This window comes from Ranitomeya imitator, chromosome 2 (assembly GCF_032444005.1).
Source record: "Ranitomeya imitator isolate aRanImi1 chromosome 2, aRanImi1.pri, whole genome shotgun sequence".
NCBI lineage: Eukaryota > Metazoa > Chordata > Amphibia > Anura > Dendrobatidae > Ranitomeya > Ranitomeya imitator.
Genome location: NC_091283.1, coordinates 287,357,806 through 287,380,844, shown reverse-complemented (window position 1 = coordinate 287,380,844; position 23,039 = coordinate 287,357,806). Strand labels below are relative to the sequence as shown.

The 23,039-nt window shown below is 46.3% G+C and overlaps 1 protein-coding gene and 1 long non-coding RNA gene across 3 annotated transcripts in view; both read left to right on the top strand.

Annotated features, from left to right (window-relative positions):
• The window catches only part of LOC138663206 (zinc finger protein 84-like), a 52,796-nt gene extending 48,171 nt beyond the window's left edge, over window positions 1-4,625 (top strand). For both annotated transcript variants that reach the window (XM_069749365.1, XM_069749366.1), the window contains one exon: window positions 1,396-4,625. In XM_069749365.1, the coding sequence (XP_069605466.1) occupies window positions 1,396-3,377 (1,982 nt within the window). In that variant the 3' untranslated portion in view covers window positions 3,378-4,625. The remainder of the gene's footprint in view (window positions 1-1,395) is intronic.
• Window positions 4,626-9,177: 4,552 nt separating this feature from the next.
• Window positions 9,178-12,209, top strand: LOC138663207 (uncharacterized). The gene is made up of 2 exons (XR_011318128.1): window positions 9,178-9,477; window positions 11,528-12,209. It is a non-coding gene; the product is annotated as an uncharacterized lncRNA (long non-coding RNA).
• Window positions 12,210-23,039: the final 10,830 nt, after the last annotated feature.

The following is a 23,039-nucleotide window of genomic DNA, read 5'->3' as shown; positions in this document are numbered from 1 at the left end:
TTCCCAAAGGGATACTACAATATATAGGCTTTCAAAGAAAAAAGCTATATGTGATTCTTGTAATGCATATGGGTAACTATCTATTATAAGAAATGCAATTAAATATGGTCAAGCTGATACCATTAATAAAATAAAGTGCACAGTGCTTATTTAAGGTCTGCCAAGAGTCATATTGCACACATATTCAAGTTGACAGGGCAAACGCCTCCAATATAGTATTAATTGTAGCAAACACACATGGAAATAGACATTCAATCTAAAGTAAAATAAGCATGAAAGTTTGCTTCAAGATATATTACATGTATATTCAAGTAAATAGGGCAGGCACCTCCAGTATAGTGTTAATAGAAGCCACCACAGATGAAATTAGGAGATCAGTCTAAATTAACATAGGTATGAAAGGGTATACGACCTAGTCAGGCAGCATGGGTCCCAACACGCGTTTCGCGTTCCACTTCTTCCTGGGGGGTTTTCCGCCTTGAAAAAAAGGGACTGATATATTTCCATGTGGTTGAGGTACTATGTGTATCTATATGAGCCAAAAGTTTACATGTGGTGTTTAGCTATATGGATGGTAATTTATGGAGACATCATCATGATATATAGTGGTGTACTACCCAGTTGGTCGGTTGTATTGTGCATTAGTATCTTCATTTTGAAAATTTATTTGTATTTTTTACTAAATTGTTGTTAATAAAGTGATTGAAAATTTTACTATTGGCATTTGCTCCCTTTTTTAAAGGGAATCTGTCACCCCCAAAATCGATGGTGAGGTAAGTTCACCGTCATCAGGGGCTTATCTACAGCATTCTGTAATGCTGTAGATAAGCCCCTGATGTTACCTGAAAGAGTAGAAAAAGAGGCTAGATTATACTCACCCAGGGACGGTCCCGCTGCGGTCTGTGTCCGATGGGTGTCTCAGGTCCAGCCGGCGCCTCCTATCTTCATTCCATGACGTCCTCTTCTGGTCTTCACGCCGCGGCTCCGGCGCAGGTGTACTTTGTCTGCCCTGTTGAGGGCAGAACAAAGTACTACAGTGTGCAGGCGCCAGGAAAGGTCAGAGAGAACGTCATGGAATGAAGATGGGAGGCCCCGGCCGTACCTGAGACACCCATCGGAAGTGGACCGCAGCGGGGAACGCCCCTGGGTGAATATAATCTAACCTCTTTTTCTCCTCTTTCATATAACATCGGGGGCTTATCTACAGCATTACAGAATGCTGTAGATAATGCCCTGATGACACTGGGCTTACCTCACCATCGATTTTGGGGGTGACAGATTCCCTTTAAGGTTTTCTATTAGACTGTGAACTGTCATTGTCTTGGAAAATAAAGGATTTTTAAATAGCTTGCCATTTTTATGGACAGTTTAAAAAATTGTTTTTTATCTTAACAGATGACTGTACCAGGAGATCAGAGGGACAGCTGACATCTTCAATTTTTAAATCTGATGATCTTGAGATCCTACAAGATACAACTGAAGTGAATGCCATTACTCCAGATATATCATCATCCATTCACAGCAAAGATCTGTCATCTGATCCTATGAAACGGGTCCCATCTTCTGATTCATTACTGACTACTAAAGAAAATCAAAATCACAACAGAGGCATTAGAAAACAAACTGCTCCTAAAGCAAAGAAGTCATTTTCCTGTTCAGAATGTGGGAAATGTTTTAACCAGAAATCAGATTTGGTTAATCACCAAATACCTCACACCGGAGAGAAGCCTTTTTCATGTTCAGAATGTGGGAAGTGTTTTAGCCAGAAATCAGAGTTGGTTAGGCACCATAGTACTCACAGGGGGGAGAAGCCTTTTTCTTGTTCAGAATGTGGGAAATGTTTTAACTGTAAAGGGAATCTTGTTACACACCAAATAACTCACACCGGAGAGAAGCCTTTTTCATGTTCAGAATGTGGGAAGTGTTTTAGCCAGAAATCAGATTTGGTTAATCACCATAGAACCCACACAGGGGAGAAGCCTTTTTCATGTTCAGAATGTGGGAAATGTTTTAACCGTAAAGGGAATCTTGTTACACACCAAATAACTCACACAGGAGAGAAGCCTTTTTCCTGTTCAGAATGTGGGAAATGTTTTGTGAAGAAATCAAATCTTGTTAGTCACCAGAGAACTCACACAGGGGAGAAGCCTTTTTCATGTTCAGAATGTGGGAAATGTTTTAACCAGAAATCAGAGTTGGTTAGGCACCATAGTACTCACAGGGGGGAGAAGCCTTTTTCCTGTTCAGAATGTGGGAAATGTTTTAACCGTAAAGGTAATCTTGTTACACACCAAATAACTCACTCAGCAGAGAAGCCTTTTTCCTGTTCAGAATGTGGGAAATGTTTTAACCAGAAATCAGAGTTGGTTAGGCACCATAGTACTCACAGGGGGGAGAAGCATTTTTCCTGTTCAGAATGTGGGAAATGTTTTAACCGTAAAGGGAATCTTGTTACACACCAAATAACTCACACAGGAGAGAAGCCTTTTTCATGTTCAGAATGTGGAAAGTGTTTTAGCCAGAAATCAGATTTGGTTAATCACCATAGAACCCACACAGGGGAGAAGCCTTTTTCATGTTCAGAATGTGGGAAATGTTTTAACCGTAAAGGGAATCTTGTTACACACCAAATAACTCACACAGGAGAGAAGCCTTTTGCCTGTTCAGAATGTGGGAAATGTTTTGTGAAGAAATCAACTCTTGTTAGTCACCAGAGAACTCACACAGGGGAGAAGCCTTTTTCATGTTCAGAATGTGGGAAATGTTTTAACTTGAAAAGGAATCTTGTTAGTCACCAGAGAACTCACACAGGGGAGAAGCCTTTTTCATGTTCAGAATGTGGGAAATGTTTTAACCAGAAATCAGAGTTGGTTAGGCACCATAGTACTCACAGGGGGGAGAAGCATTTTTCCTGTTCAGAATGTGGGAAATGTTTTAACTGTAAAGGGAATCTTGTTACACACCAAATAACTCACTCAGGAGAGAAGCCTTTTTCATGTTCAGAATGTGGAAAGTGTTTTAGCCAAAAATCAGATTTGGTTAATCACCATAGAACCCACACAGGGGAGAAGCCTTTTTCATGTTCAGAATGTGGGAAATGTTTTAACCGTAAAGGGAATCTTGTTACACACCAAATAACCCACACAGGGGAGAAGCCTTTTTCATGTTCAGAATGTGGGAAATGTTTTAACTTGAAAAGGAATCTTGTTAGTCACCAGAGAACTCACACAGGGGAGAAGCCTTTTTCCTGTTCAGAATGTGGGAAATATTTTACTTGGAAATCAACTCTTAATAAACATCAGAGACGTCATCTAGGGGAGAAGCTTTTTTATGTTCATAATGTTGGAATAGTTTTAGCCAAAATTGAATCTTCTTAAAGGGGTTGTCTCTTGTCATTTCTCATGTTTGCTAACAAAAACGATAAAACTAAAATTTATTAATTCCAAATGTAAAATTATACCCATAATTTACCCCCTGAAGGTTAGTCAGTAGGTGACTAATAGAAAAAACATGTACCCCACAATTCAGTATATAGGGTGAGGTGACATATACACACTCACTCTCAAAGCCTCTCATGTCTACGGGTTTCATCGTCCTCACCAAAGGTGACTCATCAGGAGACTATTTAACCCCTTAACCTCCAAGGGTGGTTTGCACGTTAATGACCGGGCCAATTTTTACAATTATGACCACTGTCCCTTTATGAGGTTAAAACTCTGGAACGCTTCAACGGATCCTAATGATTCTGATGTTGTTTTCTTGTGACATATTGTACTTCATGATAGTGGTAAAATTTCTTTGATATTATCTGCGTTTATTTGTGAAAAAAATGGAAATTTGGCAAACATTTTTTAAATTTCGCAATTTTCCAAATTTGAATTTTTATGCCCTTAAATCACAGAGATATGTCACACAAAATACTTAATAAGTCACATTTCCCACATGTCTACTTTACATCAGCACAATCTTGGAACCAACATTTTTTTTTTGTTATGTAGTTATAAGGGTTAAAAGTTAACCAGCAATTTCTCATTTTTACCACATCATTTTTTTATTGACCACATCACATTTGAAGTCACTTTGAGGGGTCTATATAATAGAAAATACCTAAGTGTGACACCCCTCAAGGTGCTCAAAACCACATTCAAGAAGTTTAGTAACACTTCAGGTTTTTCACAGGAATTTTTGGAATGTTTAAAAAAAAAATTAACATTTAACTTTTTTTCAAAATTTTTTTATTTCAGATCCAATTTGTTTTATTTTACCAAGGGTAACAGGAGAAATTGGAACACAAAAGTTGTTGTACAATTTGTCATGAGTACGCTGATACCCCATATGTGGGGGTAAGCCACTGTTTGGGCGCATGGCAGAGCTCGGAAGGGATGGAGTTCCATTTGACTTTTCAATGCAAAATTGACTGGAATTGAGATGGGACACCATGTCGTGGTTTGGAGAGCCCCTGATGTGCCTAAACATTGAAACCCCAAGTGACACCATTTTGGAAAGTAGACCCCCCCTAAGGAACGTATCTAGATGTGTGTTGAGCACTTTGACCCACCAAGTACTTCACAGAAGTTTATAATGTAGAGCCGTAAAAATAAAAAATATTTTTTCACAAAAATGATATTTTCGCCCCCAATTTTTTTATTTTCCCAAGGGTAACAGAATAAATTGGACCCCAAAAGTTGTTGTGCAGATTGTCCTGAGTACGCTGATACCTCATATGTGGGGGTAAACCACTGTTTGTTCCCATGGCAGAGCTCGGAAGGGAAGGAGCGCCGTTTGGAATGCAGACTTAGATGGAATGGTCTGCAGGCGTCACTTTGCGTTTGCAGAGCCCCTGATGTAACTAAACAGTAGAAACCCCCCTCAAGTGACCCCATATTGGAAACTAGTCTCCCCAAGGAACTTATCTAGAAGTGTTGCAAGAACTTTGAACCCCAAAATGTTTCACTGCAGTTTACAACGTAGAGCCGTGAAAATAAAAAATCATTTTTCCACCACAAAAATGATTTTTCAGCCCCCAAATTTTTATTTTCCCAAGGGCAACAAGAGAATTTGGACCCCAAAAGTTGTTGTCCAATTTGTCCTGAGTACGCTGATACCCCATATGTTTGGGTAAACCCCTGTTGGGTGCACGGGAGAACTCGGAAGGGAAGGAGCACTGTTTTACTTTGTCAACGCAGAATTGGCTGGATTTGAGATCAGATGCCATGTCGCGTTTGGAGAGCCCTGATGTGCCTAAACAGTGGAAACCCCCCAATTCTAACTGAAACCCCAACCCAAACACACCTCTAACCACACCCCTAAAACAAGCACGCCCCTAATCCCAACCACACCCCTAATCCCAACCACACCCCTAACCCTGACACTCCTCTAATCCCAACCCTAATCCCAACTGTAAATGTAATCCATTTTATGTGTCTCACTGATACATATATACACATATATATATATATATATATATATATATACCGTATATACTCGAGTATAAGCCAACCCGAGTATAAGCCGACCCCCCTAATTTTGCCACAAAAAACTGGGAAAACTTATTGACTCGAGTATAAGCCTAGGGTAGAAAATGCAGCATTTACCGGTGAATTTCAAAAATAAAAATAGATGCTCCATACCGTTCATTATTGCCCCATAGATGCTCCATATACAACTGTGCTATATAGAATGCTCTGCACCGTTGATTATGGCCCCATAGATGCTCCTTATAATGCTGTGCCATATATGCTCTGCACCTTTGATTATGGCCCCATAGATGCTCCTTATAATGCTGTGCCATATATGCTCTGCACCTTTGATTATGGCCCCATAGATGCTCCTTATAATGCTGTGCCATATATGCTCTGCACCTTTGATTATGGCCCCATAGGTGCTCCTTATAATGCTGTGCCCCATATATGCTCTGCACCTTTATGGCCCCATAGGTGCTCCTTATAATGCTGTGCCCCATTTATGCTCTGCACCTTTATGGCCCCATAGGTGCTCCTTATAATTCTGTGCCCCATATATGCTCTGCACCTTTATGGCCCCATAGGTGCTCCTTATAATGCTGTGCCCCATATATGCTCTGCACCTTTATGGCCCCATAGGTGCTCCTTATAATGCTGTGCCCCTTATATGCTCTGCACCTTTATGGCCCCATAGGTGCTCCTTATAATGCTGTGCCCCATATATGCTCTGCACCTTTATGGCCCCATAGGTGCTCCTTATAATGCTGTGCCCCTTATATGCTCTGCACCTTTATGGCCCCATAGGTGCTCCTTATAATGCTGTGCCCCATTTATGCTCTGCACCTTTATGGCCCCATAGGTGCTCCTTATAATGCTGTGCCCCATATATGCTCTGCACCTTTATGGCCCCATAGGTGCTCCTTATAATGCTGTGCCCCATATATGCTCTGCACCTTTATGGCCCCATAGGTGCTCCATATAATGCTGTGCCCCTTATATGCTCTGCACCTTTATGGCCCCATAGGTGCTCCTTATAATGCTGTGCCCCATATATGCTCTGCACCTTTATGGCCCCATAGGTGCTCCTTATAATGCTGTGCCCCTTATATGCTCTGCACCTTTATGGCCCCATAGGTGCTCCTTATAATGCTTTGCCCCTTATATGCTCTGCACCTTTATGGCCCCATAGGTGCTCCTTATAATGCTGTGCCCCATATATGCTCTGCACCTTTATGGCCCCATAGGTGCTCCTTATAATGCTGTGCCCCTTATATGCTCTGCACCTTTATGGCCCCATAGGTGCTCCTTAGAATGCTGCTGGTGCTGCCATAAAAAAAAAAAAAAATCACATACTCACCTCTCTTCTCAGGACGCCGGCGCTTTCAATAATTACCTGCTCCTCTGCGGCTCCGTCTCCAGCACTGACGCTCAGCAGAGGGCGCGCACTGACTACGTCACAGCGCCCTCTAACCTGAGCGTCATTGCTAGAGGACGCTGCAGACGGAGCCGGAGCGAGGAGCAGGTAATTATAGCGCTGCGCTCCCCTTACCTGCTGCGGCGCGGTCCCTGCAGTCCCTGGCTTCTCCGGCGCTGCGGCTTCTTCCTGTAATTGAGCGGTCACATGGCACCGATCATTTACAGCAATGAATATGCGGCTCCTCCCCTATGGGGGTGGAGCTGCCTATTCATTTCTGTAATGAGCGGTGCCATGTGACCGCTCAGTGCAGGAAGAATCTGCAGCGCCGGAGAAGCCAGGGACTGCAGGGACCGCGCTGGGAGCAGGTAAGTATGATTACACAGCCCCCGCTCCCCCTCCCCTGCTGACACCCGGGTATATGACTCGAGTATAAGCCGAGAGGGGGACTTTCAGCCCAAAAAAATGGGCTGAAAATCTCGGCTTATACTCGAGTATATACGGTATATACGGTATATATATATATATGCTGCGGCCGTTCCCAATTCAGATCAGATATGTTGAACGCTCAAGAAAGAATGACTCTGACACGAAAGTGACAGTAGAACATTCCATCCAGATCTCTGGTTTATTCTTCGATACATAGTTTTATAGATGCGTATAAAAAGGGGGGTGGTTAGTAAATTAACATACAATTTAGCTATTATTTCATTGGCTGACTGAGTACATAATGTATTTAACTGAGTACATGGCATATTCTGACTAGAGTCTACCTAGCAACAAGCTGATTTAGCACTCTTGGAAATAGCTGTCACCCTTATCCTGCTATTCAGCAATATTCTTAGGCTACGTTCACGTTCTCCGACGCAACATCGCACAACGCAAACAAAAACGCAACAAAACGCACGCTAAAACGCAGCATTTTGCGATGCATGCGTCCTTTTTTGCCGAATTTTGGACGCAAAAAAAATGCAACTTGCTGCGGCCTCTGCGCCCTACGCTTGCGGCAAAAAAACCCGCATGCGTTGCAAAACGCAGCACAACGCATGTCCATGCGCCCCCCATGTTAAATATAAGGGCGCATGACGCATGCGTCACCGCGGTTGCGCCCAACGCAACGCAAATGTGAACGTAGCCTTAGACATTAGTTCAGAACATCTGAACATCTGGCCTAACTTCCTGTTTTTAGGTGTCTGGAACAAACTGAAAAGTACCAAGAACCATCTGGCCTAGCTCATGTGGTTAAGTTGAGCAATTGATTATAAACTAGCTGAGTATACAGATGTGTTTGGGGGGTGTGGCGGTACTGTGAGAACAATATACTGTGTGTGGGGGTATGGCGGTAGTGAGAACATTATACTGCGTGTTTGGGGGGTGTGGCGGTACTGTGAGAACAATATACTGTGTGTGGGGGTATGGCGGTAGTGAGAACATTATACTGTGTGTTTGTGGGTATGGCGGTACTATGAGAAGATTATACTGTGTGTGGGTGTATGGCGGTACTATGAGAAGATTATACTGTGTGTGGTCGGATGGAGATACTGTAGGAACATCATACTGTGTGTGGTGGGATGGCGATAGTGTGAAAATACCTTTTTAACAAGAGAGATACCAGTTCTGTGGAAACATTATACTGTGTGAACGGCATCATATATATTGCATAAGGGGTGTAAAAAGGAGAGTCATAGAAAAGAATCCTCAGGGCTGTGCTGCATTTGTACAAAAAGACTGCTATCTGCCGTCCAGACGGGACCACGTGACATCAATGGGAAGAGGGAGGGTGTCAGGAGGGAGGAGTCTAGATGGTAAACCAGGTCAGGAGACCTTGATGACGCAGTTACTGATATTATAAAGGCCATAGCCCCAAAGACAGAACAGATTTGGCGCCAAACAAAGGAAAGGGGTGCGGGGAAGAATCTGAGGTACCAGCTCATGGTAAAGTGCCCGAGGCAGCTGGGTGTGGGGCAGAACCCTGCTTACAGGGGCATAATGGGGGCATTACACTGTGTGGGGGCCAAGAAAGGGGCCCTGTACTAGGAGAACAATCCGTTCCCTCACTTCCTGTCTTCCATAGTTGGGTCGTATGTATCTGTTACAGGAAACAGAACAAAAATGTTATGATTCTTATAAAGTGGCAACAAAAACACCAAAAGAGTCTAAGAAGGGGTTAATGTCCCGGCGCTCAGTAATGGAGCCTCCAGCACCGACCTCCACCCGCAGGGTAGAGGCTAAATCCAAGCCGGCTAAGGGACCTCTGCTGACGTCGTGCCCATGTGACCGGAAGGGGCGGCGCTTCTTCCTCCACAGAGCAGACATGAGGAAGCTGTGGATGTCATGGCGGGATTTTGTGCAGGATTTGGATTTTGAGTGTTTTGTGCAGGATTTGCCTCTTCCTCCATAGAGCAGAGCAGACAGGAGGGAGCTGTGGATGTTGTGGCGGGATTTCGTGCAGGATTTGGATTTTGAGTGTTTTGTGCACAATTTGCCTCTTCCTCCATAGAGCAGAGCAGACAGGAGGAAACTGTGGATGTCATGGCGGATTTCGAGGATTTTGTACAAGATTTGGAGTGTTTTGGGTCGTTCTCCATAGTCACAGATCAGGTAAGTGGGAGTCTGCCTGGGGAGAAAAAGGTGATGTTGCTTGCATGGGGCTGCATGTGCATGCTGGACGGGGGTCTGCCTGGGGAGAAAGGGGTGATGCTTGCATGGGGCTGCATGTGCATGCTGAACGGGGGTCTGCCTGAAGAGAAGGGGGTGATGCTTGCGTGGGGCTGCATGTGCACGCTGGAGGGGGGGATCTGCCTGGGGAGAAGGGGTGGCGATGCTTGCATGGGGCTGCATGTGCATGCTGGAGGGGGTCTGTCTAAGGAGGAGGGGGTGATGTTTGCATGGGGCTGCATGTGCATGCTGGACGGGGGGTCTGCCTGGGGAGAAAGGGGTGATGTTGCATGGGGCTGCATGTGCGTGGGACTGCATGTGCATGCTGGACGGGGGTCTGCCTGGGGAGAAGGGGGTAATGTTGCTTGCATGGTGCTGCATGTGTATAGTGGAGGGGGGGGTCTGCCTGGAGAGAAGGGGGTGATACTTGCATGGGGCTGCATGTGCACGCTGGAGGGGGGTCTGCCTGGGGAGAAGGGGTGGTGATGCTTGCATGGGGCTGCATGTGTATAGTGGAGGGGGGGTCTGCCTGGAGAGAAGGGGGTGATACTTGCATGGGGCTGCATGTGCACGCTGGAGGGGGGTCTGCCTGGGGAGAAGGGGTGGTGATGCTTGCATGGGGCTGCATGTGCATGCTGGAGGGGGCTTGCATGGGGCTGCATGCACATGCTGGAGGGGGGCTTGCATGGGGCTGCATGTGCATGCTGGAGGGGGTCTGTCTGGGGAGGAGGGGGTGATGTTTGCATGGGTCTGCATGTGCATGCTGGAAGGGGGGGGTCTGCCAGGGGAGATGGTGCTTGCATGGGACTGTGTGCTGGTGGTCTGCCTGGGGAAGCTGGTGATGCTTGCATGGCACTGCGTGCTGATGGTCTGCCTGGAGAAGGGGGTACATAGCTTGCGTGGGACTGCGTGCTGGGGGCGCTACTTAGGGAAGGTGGTGACATTGCTTGCGTGGGACTGCGTGCTGGGGGTCTGCCTGGGGAAGGGGGTGATGCTTGCGTGAGACTGCGTGCTGGGGGTCTGCCTGAGGAAAGGGGTGATGCTTGCGTGGGACTGCATGCTGGGGGTCTGCCTGGGGAAGGGGGTGATGCTTGCGTGAGACTGCGTGCTGGGGTGATGCTTGCGTGAGACTGCGTGCTGGGGGTCTGCCTGGGGAAGGGGGTGATGCTTGCGTGAGACTGCGTGCTGGGGGTCTGCCTGGGGAAAGGGGTGATGCTTGTGTGGGACTGCACGCTGGAGGGGCCTGCCTAGGGACGGCGGTGATGCTTGCATGGGACTGCACGCTGGAGGGGCCTGCCTGGGGAAGGGGGTGACGTTGCTTGCCTGGGACTGCGTGCTGGAGGGGCCTGCCTGGGGAAGGGTGACTGCATGCTGGGGGTCTCTGTTGGAAGGGGGTCATGTTCCTTGCGAGCGGGGCTGTGTGTCTGTTGGGAAGGGGGGCTGCGTGCTGGGGGTCTCTGGGGAAGAGAGGCTGTGTGCTGGAGTCTCTTGGGAAGGGGGTCATGTTGCATGCGTGGGGGATCTGTTTGCAGGGGGGTCTACCTGCAGAGTGGGGCTGATGTTATTTGCATGGGTCTGCATGGTGTGGGGGGCTGTTGTCACGTACTGTGCAGGTCAGTGTGTGATGTCACTTGCGGTGGGGGGTGTGTAGGGAAGTATAGTGCTACCTGTGAGGGGCGAACAGGGGAGGGGATGAATGATGATGGAGATCTGAGGGATTGATATTACTTAACATGAGAATCTCTGCCTGATGGTGAGTCGGTCCTGTTGTGTGTTTTGTTTTTTACATAAAACTTTCTTATTAATATTGGGCGCACATGACGTCAGGTTGATGACTGACCTATGACCTCTGGGAGCAAAACTGCGTGATAATGTCTCCAGATCCCGGGCTTTATTCTCTCCTCGCACGCTATTCTGTTCAGTATTAGCCTGGTGGCCACTGGTGTCAGCCACTACTTGAGTTTTCTGCATGATTTTTTCTGTTTTATTCTAGGTATTGTGGCTTTTCCCCATCCTGTGTCCCTCAGAGCAGTGACCTCCCTACAGATGTCATTTCATCACTGGACTTCTCTTCACCAAGTGGAATGCTTGTGCCTCACAATCCATGTGAGGACCCAAAGTGATGACACTGTGGGTGTCTGATAATGTCGGGTCCCTCCGCCTCCCCGGCCCCGTCGGGTCCCTCCGCCTCCCCGGCCCCGTCGGGTCCCTCCGCCTCCCCGGCCCCGTCGGGTCCCTCCGCCTCCCCGGCCCCGTCGGGTCCCTCCGCCTCCCCGGCCCCGTCGGGTCCCTCCGCCTCCCCGGCCCCGTCGGGTCCCTCCGCCTCCCCGGCCCCGTCGGGTCCCTCCGCCTCCCCGGCCCCGTCGGGTCCCTCCGCCTCCCCGGCCCCGTCGGGTCCCTCCGCCTCCCCGGCCCCGTCGGGTCCCTCCGCCTCCCCGGCCCCGTCGGGTCCCTCCGCCTCCCCGGCCCCGTCACAATACAATTTTTGCAGCTAAAGCACAGGGGCTTTTGGTACAAAATGTGTTTTGCTTTTTTGTCATTAATCTGTCTTTAATGTTTAATTTATTGTTTTGATTTCTTAATCTCTTTATTATTCATTTGTATGTATGCATATATTTATATATCTCTTCTTTATTTCTAACTATTTGACTTGTAATAAACTTGTTTGACAGCTATGAGTTGAGTTTTCATTTCTATAATTCTTAAGCGCTGGGTGGTATTAGTGGAGGGTAACGCAGTTGGATCTGTACCAGGCTGAGTTACACATTGCAGGTTATTGGGGAAACGATCTGTAGGGACGTCCTCACCAGTAGACCAGACCCGCACTTCCATGTAGCCCATACAGCCGGACTAGCTGTATGGTTTTTTTTTTTGTTTTTTTTTTAAGTCCATAATTGTTTTTTCTTTAAAATACATAAGCTGGTTTTCTATGAGGGTTTCACTGCTGCTGGTACTGATGGGACTGGCTGTGACATTTTCCAGAGGAATAATGTATCTCTGGAATGTTAGGCAATATTCACATTTTAATTTTTTTGTACTAATGGTTTACAAAATTCTGACGACCTGTGACACAGCTGGAATGAATATGTCCAATGTATTTGTCTTGCTCTATCAATTAAGGAATGTTTCCCTTAGACCTCCTGGAGACTTCCTGCATCACTTGTCTTATTTATGGCCAGTTCTGTATAATATGTGACTCTTCACATTTTATCTCGCTTTTGTTAGCATAAAAATCTGATGAGGGCAATCCTGTAAATGTCGGCCCTGCCCTCGGAGCAATGTTCTTCTATCAGGCCGGGCAGATCTGTATTCAGCTGGGATGTGACTGAGATCAGATGGGTGTGAGCAGAAAACATTGGACGCCGTACCGCCCATCAGTGCGACATTTATAAAGATACAATTCTGTAATATGGAAAACTGGAAATGGTCCTGTAAGATTAATAAAAACTGGGCTAATACACCAATGAGAAGTGGGAACAAATCGTGGATCCGTTCTGGATGAGAGTGGGAGCGCTTTCTGTATCCACTGCTGTAAGCCTCCTCCTATACTGAGCCAGATAAAGACCGGAGGAGACTCCCAAGACGCTGGCTGCAATCATTGTTACACTTCTCCTTTAAAAGGGTATCAACCACTAATGATTCTCAAATTTTAAAATTTATTTATTTTTTTTAATAGAAAAATTTAGACAATTACCATATACTGTTTATTTACCACCCTTGTGCAGCATGCTGTAATAACCTGATGCATGCTGCCAGTAATGAAGAATGGTTCAGAGTGCCCTAATTCAGCCTCTTCTCTACTGGGAATTATTGTTGGGGGAGTGACATGAGGAGAGCATCAAATGAAGGTTGTGGTGGAGGTGACATAGTTGATCTGGCCCGTTACGTGTCTACATGAAACACGTTCCTCTGGTGCATGCAGTCCACGGGATGTTGTGCACCATATCCTAGGCATGAGCACCGCTGGATGGATTGTGAGGCAAGAACATGTGCAGACGGTGTTTGGATGGCTGAGAGCGCCTCTAGTTCCTTCCAATGGGTCCACTGCTGAAAGCGCAGTTTTCACCTGAGGACCGTGGGCATCTTTCTACCACCTCACCCCCTTGCAAATCGGCCAAGCAGTATCAGCCCAAAGTCATGAAGCAGTCTCTTCTGATTTTTTTTTTTTTTTTAGCATTTTCTTAACCTGAGCACCACCTGCATCTGAGTTCTAAGTACGAGCTGCAGTAGAGTAGACACCTTAAAAAACATGACAGATGTGAGCTTTCCTCCTGCTCCCTCTTCTGCTGCGGTCTTGACCTCTTCATCCAGCTCACGAACAACAGCCTACCCGCAAAGACAGGATGTGACAGCACCACCACCAGCAGTGTCACCAAGCATCTCCACCCTGTCCCATGGAAGTGTTCATCTCTCCATCACCCAAACCCCATAAAGAGGAAATACCCCACTACCCGCCCACAGGCCCTGGTCCTGAATAACAGCATTTACCAATTCCTGGACTTTGAAACACTGCCATTCCAGCTGATGGAGAAAAACCATTTAAAAAAAAGATGGTGGTGGCTGTTGCGAAGTACGTGGCTCTCATCCACCACTAATGTTTCAAGTTGGCCATCCCTGCCCAGCACACACATGTTGCAACCAAAATCAGGTGTGCACTGTGCAACGCCATCAGTGGCACGGTCCAGATAACTACCGATACGTGGACCAGTAAGTATTGGCAGGGACGTTACATCTCCCTATCTGCACACTGGGTAAATGTGGCAGCTGGGACAGAGGAGGAAGGCGTCCAAGCGCATGTCCTACATCTATTGTTGGACATTGCTCTGCCCATGTGGCCTACTCCACTTACTCCATCACCTAGCAGTAAGACTAGCACCTGCAACTTCAACACAGCCAGGGGGGAAAGACAGTAGGCTGTTCTCAAACTCATCATTTTGGGGGACAAGTTCCATACTGCGCAAGAGCTGTGGACAAGGAATAAACGAGACTGATGAGTGGTTGGTGCCGCTGGACCTAAATCCAGACCTGGTGGTGTGCAATAACGGGCGGAATCTGGTAACAGCTCTAGGCCTAGCTGGTTTGACCACATCCCTTGCCTGGCACACGTGTCAAGTTTGGTGGTGCAAATCTTTCTTAAAAATTACCATATGTGAGAGGTCGTCTGTGCACGATTATGGCGTTCACACCCTGCAGCTGCTCGACGGTCTGCGCTGCAGCTTCACTTCTACCTTCTCGATCAGCGCCTCATATGTGACATCAACAAGGTGGAACTCAAAAGGTGAATACGCTGTAGAGACTGTGCGAGCAGAAGCAATACTGGAGTTTCAGCTGCAGCACGCACGGGCGAGTAGCTCTGTGGAACAACACTTCACCATGTCGTGAACACAACAGGGTGGCACTCAAAGTAGCTCACGGGCATCACTGGAGCATGGCAGGGAGGACATAGACCATACACCTCCCACAGAGGACAGTTTGTCTTTGCCTCTGGGCAGCCTGGCATGAATTATTATTATTTATATAGCATAATTAATTCCATGGTGCTGTACATGAGAAAGGGGTTACATACAGGGTTATAGATATCATTTACAGTGAACAAATTTACAATGACAGACGGGTACAGAGGGGAGAGGACCCTGTCCTTGCGGATTTATGTTCTATGGGATAATGGGGAAGAGACAGAAGGTCGGGGGTGCAGCAGCTCTGGTGGTGGGGAGGCGGCAGAATGGTTATTGCAGGCTGTAGGCTTTCCTGAAGAGATGGGTTTTCAGGTTCTGTCTGAAGGATCCGAGGGTGGTGGCACTGGTGGCTAATCAGACGTGTTGAGGTGTTGAATTCCAGAGGATGGGGGATATTGGGGAGAAATCTTGGAGGCGGTTGTGTGAGGAATGAATAAGTGTGGAGGAGAGTAGGAGGTCTTGGGAGGATCGAAGATTACGTGAGGGAAGATATTGGGAGAATAGTTCAGAGATATAGGGAGGGGACAGGTTGTGGATGGCTTTGTAGGTGAGTGTTAGTAGTTTGAATTGGATTCGTTGGGGGAATTGGGAGCCAGTGGAGGGATTTGCAGAGGGGAGGAGAGAGGTGGATTAGCCGGGCAGCAGAGTTGAGGACAGACTGGAGTGGTGCAAGAGAGTTAGCAGGGAGGCCACAGAGGAGGGTGTTGCAGTAGTCGAGGCGAGAGATGATGAGGGCATGCACAAGCGTTTTAGTAGATTGAGGGCAGAGGAAGGGAAGGATTCTGGCAATATGTTTGAGTTGGAGGCGACAGGAGGTGGCAAGAGTTTGAACATGCGGTTTGATGGACAGGGCAGAGTCGAGAGTTAGGCCGGCGTCACACTAGCGAGTTTTACGGATGTATGAGAGGTGTAGAAAATACGGATTGCACACGGTACAATGATTCTCTATGGCCCAGCTCCTATCTGCCGTATTTTATAGATCCGTATTATACGGTCTTTTACGGCCGTAGAAAATCGCAGCATGCTGCGTTTGTCAGCGTATTGGGCAAAAAAAAATCGACAATGAAAGTCTATGGGGGCGAGAAAAATACGGATTACACACGGACCAACAGTGTGACTTGCGAGAAATACGCAGCGGTGTTCTATAGAAAAGCCGGCAATTCAGTGCGGTGTACAGTTAAATCTCACTGACAGGTTAGAATAGAATAGCTAAAATAAATGTCTATACATAGTATAGGGATATATATATATATATATATATGTCAGTGAGACACACACACACATATATATATATATTAATATTCCATGCAGCGCTAGATAGCAGAAAAGCCGGTAATTCAATTGCCGGATTTTCCTATCTCCTTCCCCAACCCGACATGATATGAGACATGGTTACATACAGTAAACCATCTCATATCTCTTCTTTTATTACATATTCCTCTTTAGTAATGTAAGAAGTGTCTTGGTGTAAAATTTGGGGGCTCTATCTATTAAATTAAAGGGTAAAATCGCGGAAAACATTGTCAAGGGCTCCCACGCAATTTTCTCCGCCAGAGTGGGAAAGCCAGTGACTGAGGGCAGATATTAATAGCCTGGAGAGGGACCATGGTTATTGCCACCCCCCCCCCCCCCTCCAAGCTTAAAACATCTGCCCCCAGCCACCCCAGAAAAGGTACATCTGGAAGATGCGCCTATTCTGGCATGTAGCCTCTCTCTTCCCACTCCCGTGTAGCGGTGGGATATGGGGTAATGAAGGGTTAATGTCACCTTGCTATTGTAAGGTGACATTAAGCCAGATTAATAATGGAGAGGCTTCAATTATGACACCTATCCATTATTAATCCAATTGTATGAAATGGTTAATAAAACACACACATTATTGCAAAGAATTTTAATGAAATAAAGACACAGGTTGTTTTAGTATTTTATTATACTCTTAATCCACCTGAAGACACTTGTCACCTGAAACAAAGTTAAACAAAACAAACAACAATATTCCATACCTTCCGTCGTTCAGTTTTGTCCCACGCTTTAAATCCATCTGAAGGGGTTAAATCATTTTACACCCAGTAGCTCTGCTAATGCAGCTGTGCTCGTGGCTGTAAAAACCCGGGGAATTAATGGAATGTAGGGGAATGACCTGTAGTTACCTCAAGTCGCGGTGATGCGCCCTCTGCTGGATGTCCTCATATGAACTCGAGCCTGGGAACTTTTCAGAATATTTTCCCATCCGCGAGGCAGCGGATTTCAGGTGTGGGAGAGAGCGTGATGCCGCTTACCATAATAGATAGATCAAGTAGGGGGGATACGCGAGATGGAGGAAAGATGATGAGTTCGATATTGTCTACATTGAGTTTTAGGAAGCGAGAGGTGAAGAAGGAGGATATGGTTGATAGACACTTCTGCTGGTTGTCCTCATATGATCTCGAGCATGGAAACTTTTCAGAATATTTTCCCAGCCTCGAGGTCTTATGAGGACAACCAGCAGAGGGCGCATCACCGCGAATGGAGAAACTACAGGTCATTGACCTACTTTCCATTCATTCGCTGGGGTTTTACAGGCAGGAGCACAGCTGCATTATAGCAGAGCTCCTGCCTGTAAAATATTTTAACCCCTTCAGATGGATTTACATCGTGGGACGTGACAGATCATCAGAAGGTATGAGATATTGTTTTTTTTATTTTTCCTTTGTTACAGAGCGAGGGTCTTCAGGTGGATTACCAGGATAATAAAATATTCCAACAACCTGTGTTTGTATTTCATTAAAAGACTTTGTAATAATGTGTGTGTGTGTGTGTTTTTTAACCATTTCATACAATTGGATTAATAAGGATAGGTGTTATAATTGAAGCCTCTCCATTATTAATCTGGCTTAATGTCACCTTACAATAGCAAGGTGACATTAACCCTTCATTACCCCATATCCCACTGCTACACGGGAGTGGGAAGAGAGTGGCCAAGTGCCAGAATAGGCGCATCTTCCAGATGTGCCTTTTCTGGGGGCAGATGTTTTTAGCCAGGGGGGCCAATACCCATGGACCCTCTCCAGGCTATTAATATCTGCCCTCAGTCACTGGCTTTACTACTCTGGCGGAGAAAATTGCACGGGAGCCCACGCCAATTTTTTCCGCCATTTAACCCTTTAATTTAATAGCTAGAGCGCCCAAATTTTGCACATACACACTACTAGCATTAGTAGTGTGGAATATGCAAAAAAATGGGGATATGCGATGGTTTACTGTATGTAAACCATGTCTCATATCATGTCGGGTTTAGGAAGGAGATAGCTTTAAAGCCGGTAATTCAATTGCCGGCTTTTGCTATCTCGCGCTGGATGAAATATTAATATATATACATATATGTGTCTACTGACATATATATATATATATATATATATATACATATACTAGCTATTGAACCCGTTCTACGCCCGGGTGGCGAGCATTTATATTGGTATATGGTCTCCATCCTGGTATGTGCTGCTCCATCCTGCGCCCCCATCCTGTCATGTGCTGCTCCCATCCTGCGTCTCCATCCTGTCATGTGCTGCTCCATCCTGCGTCCCCATCCTGTCATGCGCTGCTCCATCCTGCGCCCCCATTCTGACATGGGCTGCTCCCATCCTGCCACACTCAGCTCTGCTACATCTGCCACACTCAGCTCTGCTACATCTGCCACATTCTGCTCTGCTACGTTTGCCACACTCTGCTCTGCTACATCTGCCACACCCTGCCTGCTACATCTGCCACACTCTGCTCTGACCCGCTCGGCCCGCTGCCTCTGACCCGCTCGGCCCCGCTGCCTCTGACCCGCTCGGCCCTGCTGCCTCTGACCCGCTCGGCGCCGAGTGCTGGGGGGCCTGAGCAGGCGGGGACACCGGCGCGCTGTGGGGGTCAGGTGCCGGTATCGCCGCCAGCTCAGGCCCCCCAGCACTTACTATATTCACCTGTCCTCCGTTCCACCGCTGCGTGCCGCCATCTTCCCGGTCCTCTGGCTGTGACTGTTCAGTCAGAGGGTGGCGCCGGCGCGCATTAAGCGCGTCATCGCGCCCTCTGAACTGAAGGTCACAGGCCGAGGACCAGGAAGATGGCGGCGTGCAGCGGTGGAACGGGACAGGTGAATATAGCCGATAATCACCCTCCTGGCGGTCCCTGACTCTCCGGTGGAGATCGCGGGGTGCGTTCAGTGTTAACGCATACCGCGATCTCCCGGGAGCGTCACTCTGTGAGGCCCAGACTGCGCCGGCGCTTGCGCAGTCTATAAAGGCTTCGGACAGAGTGACGCTCCCAGCGTTATATTATAGATATCTATATATATAATTGCCTAAGGGTTTTTCCGTCTGTCTGTCTGTCTGTCTGTCCTGGAAATCCCGCGTCTCTGATTGGTCAAGGCCGCCAGGCCTCGACCAATCATCAACGGGCACAGCGACGATGATGTCCTAATGGTTGCCATGGCGACGATGATGTCATAAAGGTTGCCTCGACCAATCAGCGACGGGCACAGTCTGCCGCGAATTCTGGAATCAACATTGTCCATGTACTACGGGGGCATGCATATTCTAGAATACCCGATGCGTTAGAATCGGGCCACAATCTAGTATATATATATATATATATATATATATATATATATATATATATATAGACAGTATATATGTTGTTACGATTTTTTGAGCACATAGATCCATTGTATGTCCATATGTCGGTTTTGCAAGCCTGCGAGAAAATCTTGCAGTATGGATGCCATACGGATTACATACGGAGGATGCCATGCGCAAAATACGCTGACACATCCTGCCTACGGAGGAGATACGGACCACTATTTTGGGGACTTTTCTGCGTATTACGGCCGTAAATTACGGACCGTATTGTCTTACGCCGAGTGTGACGCCGGCCTAAGTGTGGCATGGAAGCCACCACCTGTGAGGTCACTGGAGATTACAGTTTGCGGTTATCACAGAACCCTCTGAGCTGTCAACTGTCACTTGAGGTGAACTCAAGGAGCACAGTGACCGGCAATACGCATAACCTGGCGGAAACATTGTAGTAGGTTGGATTGCCGGACTGCCCCATGCGTGACACAGGGGCACTACAGTACGGAAGTCCGACAGTGAACCAGTGGAATCATTACAGTGCATCAGATGGTGAATCACTGTTGGACTGCGTTGCCCACTAGAATTTGTTACATACAGCAAGCTAAATCTAAGTGGGCAGAAGGACCTGGTGTTTTAGCTTACTAAGGCTAGGGTCACATTGCGTTAGGGCAGTCCGTTTAGCGCATAGCGCTATGGACTGCGCTAACGCAACGTCCCAAAAGGGATCGCATTAGCCGATCCCGCTAGCGCAGATCCCCGATCTGCGCTAGCGAGGAACGGACCGCGAACGCTGCAAGCAGTGTTCGCGGTCCGTCACTCAAATCGCTAGCGCACGCCCAATATACAATACAACATAACGCAATGTGACCCTAGCCTAAGTCTGGTATTAATCCACTTCAAGGGACCTGGTCCTTTATCCCACTTGGATTTAGCTTTCTCACAGTGAGCAGGCTAAATTCAAGTTGGCAGAAGGACCTGGTCTTTTAGCCTGCTAGATCTAGTAGATCATCTTTCGTCGCAATGCGTCGGGCCGACGTACCGACGGACGTTGTGAAAGTTTTGCACGACGTGGGCAGCGGATGCAGTTTTTTGACACATCCGCTGACCATTCTGCAGTCTGGGGAGGAGGGGGCGGAGTTTCGGACGCGCATGCGCGGTCGAAAATGGCGGACGCGACGTACAAAAACACGTTACATTGAACATTTTTTTTTGACGACGGTCCGCCAAAACACGACGGATCCGTAGCATGACGGACGCGACGTGTGGTAAAAAAACGCATCCTGCGAGCACATTTGCAGGATCCGTTTTTGCCCAAAATGACGGATTGCGACGGATTGCAAGAAAAGGAAGTGTGAAAGAGGCCTTAGCCAAATGGGATTTAGCTTTCTCACAGAGAGCAGGCTAAATCCAAGTTGGCAGAAGGATCTGGTCCTTTAGCTTGCTAGGTCTAGTATTAAAACACTCACAGGGACCTGGTCCTTTAGCCAACTGGGATTTAGTTTTCTCACAGAGACCAGGATAAATCCAAGTTGAAAGAAGGACCTGGTCCTTTAGCCTGCTAGATCTATTATTAAAACACTCACAGGGACCTGGTCCTTTAGCCTGCTAGATCTATTATTAAAACACTCACAGGGACCTGGTCCTTTAGCCGACCGGGATTTAGCTTTCTCACAGAGGGCAGGCTAAATCCAAGTTGGCAGAAGGACCTGGTCCATTTGGTCAATAATTATAGTATTAACCCCTTCACAACGCATGATGCAGTTACATCATATATCATAGAAATATGAGAAAAAAATATATTGCTTTTGCTCAATTAAAAAAATACACAAATTTGGAATTTAAGTGTTCAGAAAGGTCTGACCAATCAAAATGTAAAATAATCTGATCAGTAAACGGCATAACGAGAAAAAAACTCGAAACACCATAATGACTTTTTTTGGGTCGCCGCAACATTGCAATAAAATGAAATAAGAGGTGATCAAAACATGGTATCCGCGCCAAAATGGCATCAATAAGAACGTCCCGCCAAAATAAAAAAAATTCCCATGTGCGATGTGGATGGAAAAATAAATAAGTTATGGGAAGGAAAAATTTTTTCTAATAAAAGGAAATTCACCCGAGGGTTAAAACACTCCTAGGTGCATGCATGTAAAAAAAATTGTGGTTGTGTGATCTACAAAAATGATCACCAGTAAATAAAACGGGACGCAGATGAGATTGGCGCAGAATATTGTACACACTGGGATTAAGGGGAAAATTCTTGCGTATAATTGTCGCATATAAATAAATGTGTGATCAGATGTCATATTTAGTCTGCGGCTCAATATTACTGCAAAAAAAAAGACATGACAGGATTCATATATATCTATCTATATACAATAAGGGTCCTTCTATCTACTGGGATTTAGCATTCTTATATAGAGCAGGCTAAAACCAAGTCGGCTAAAGGACCTGGTCCCTCTGCCGACTTGGAAATAGCCGACTCTGTGTGAGAAAGCTAAATCCCAGTGCACAGAAGGACCTGGTCCTTTACCAGGGGTCCCCAACTCCAGTCCTCAAGGCCCACCAACATGTCATGTTTTCAGGATTTCCTTAGTCTTGCCCAGGTAATAATTGCATCACCTGTGCAATGCAAAGGAAATCCTGAAAACATGACCTGTTGGTGGGCCTTGAGGACTGGAGTTGGGGACCTCTGCTTTAGCCGACCGTGATTTAGCTTTCTCACAGAGAGCCGGCTAAATCCAAGTCGGCAGAAGGACCTGGTCCATTTGGCCAATAGTTATAGAATTGACCCCTTCACAACGCATGATGTAGTTACGTCATATATCATAAAAATATATAAAAAAATATCACTTTTGCTCCATTTAAAAAAAAAAAAAAATTGGAAATTGGGACTTGTCGTGTTCAGAAAGGTCTGACCAATCAAAATGTAAAATAATCTGATCAGTAAACGGCATAACGAGAAAAAAACTCGAAACACCATAATGACTTTTTTTTGGTCGCCGCAACATTGCAATAAAATGAAATAAGAGGTGATCAAAACATGGTATCCGCGCCAAAATGGCATCAATAAGAACGTCCCGCCAAAATAAAAAAAAATCCCAAAGGCGATGTGGATGGAAAAATAAGTTATGGGCAGGAAAAAAAAAATATTAAAAAAATGAAAATCGCCGGAGAGTTAAATCACTCCTGTGGTTGTGTGATCTACAAATTACGTCATATATCATAAAAATATAAGAAAAAAAAATATCGCTTTTGCTCCATTAAAAAAAATAAATTGGGAATTGATGTGTTCAGAAATGTCTGACCAATGAAAATATAAAATAATCTGATTGGTAAACGGCATAACGAGAAGTAAACTCGAAACGCCATAATTACGTTTTTTTTGTCACTGCAACATTGCAATAAAATGAAATAAGAGGTGATCAAAACATGGTATCCGCGCCAAAATGGT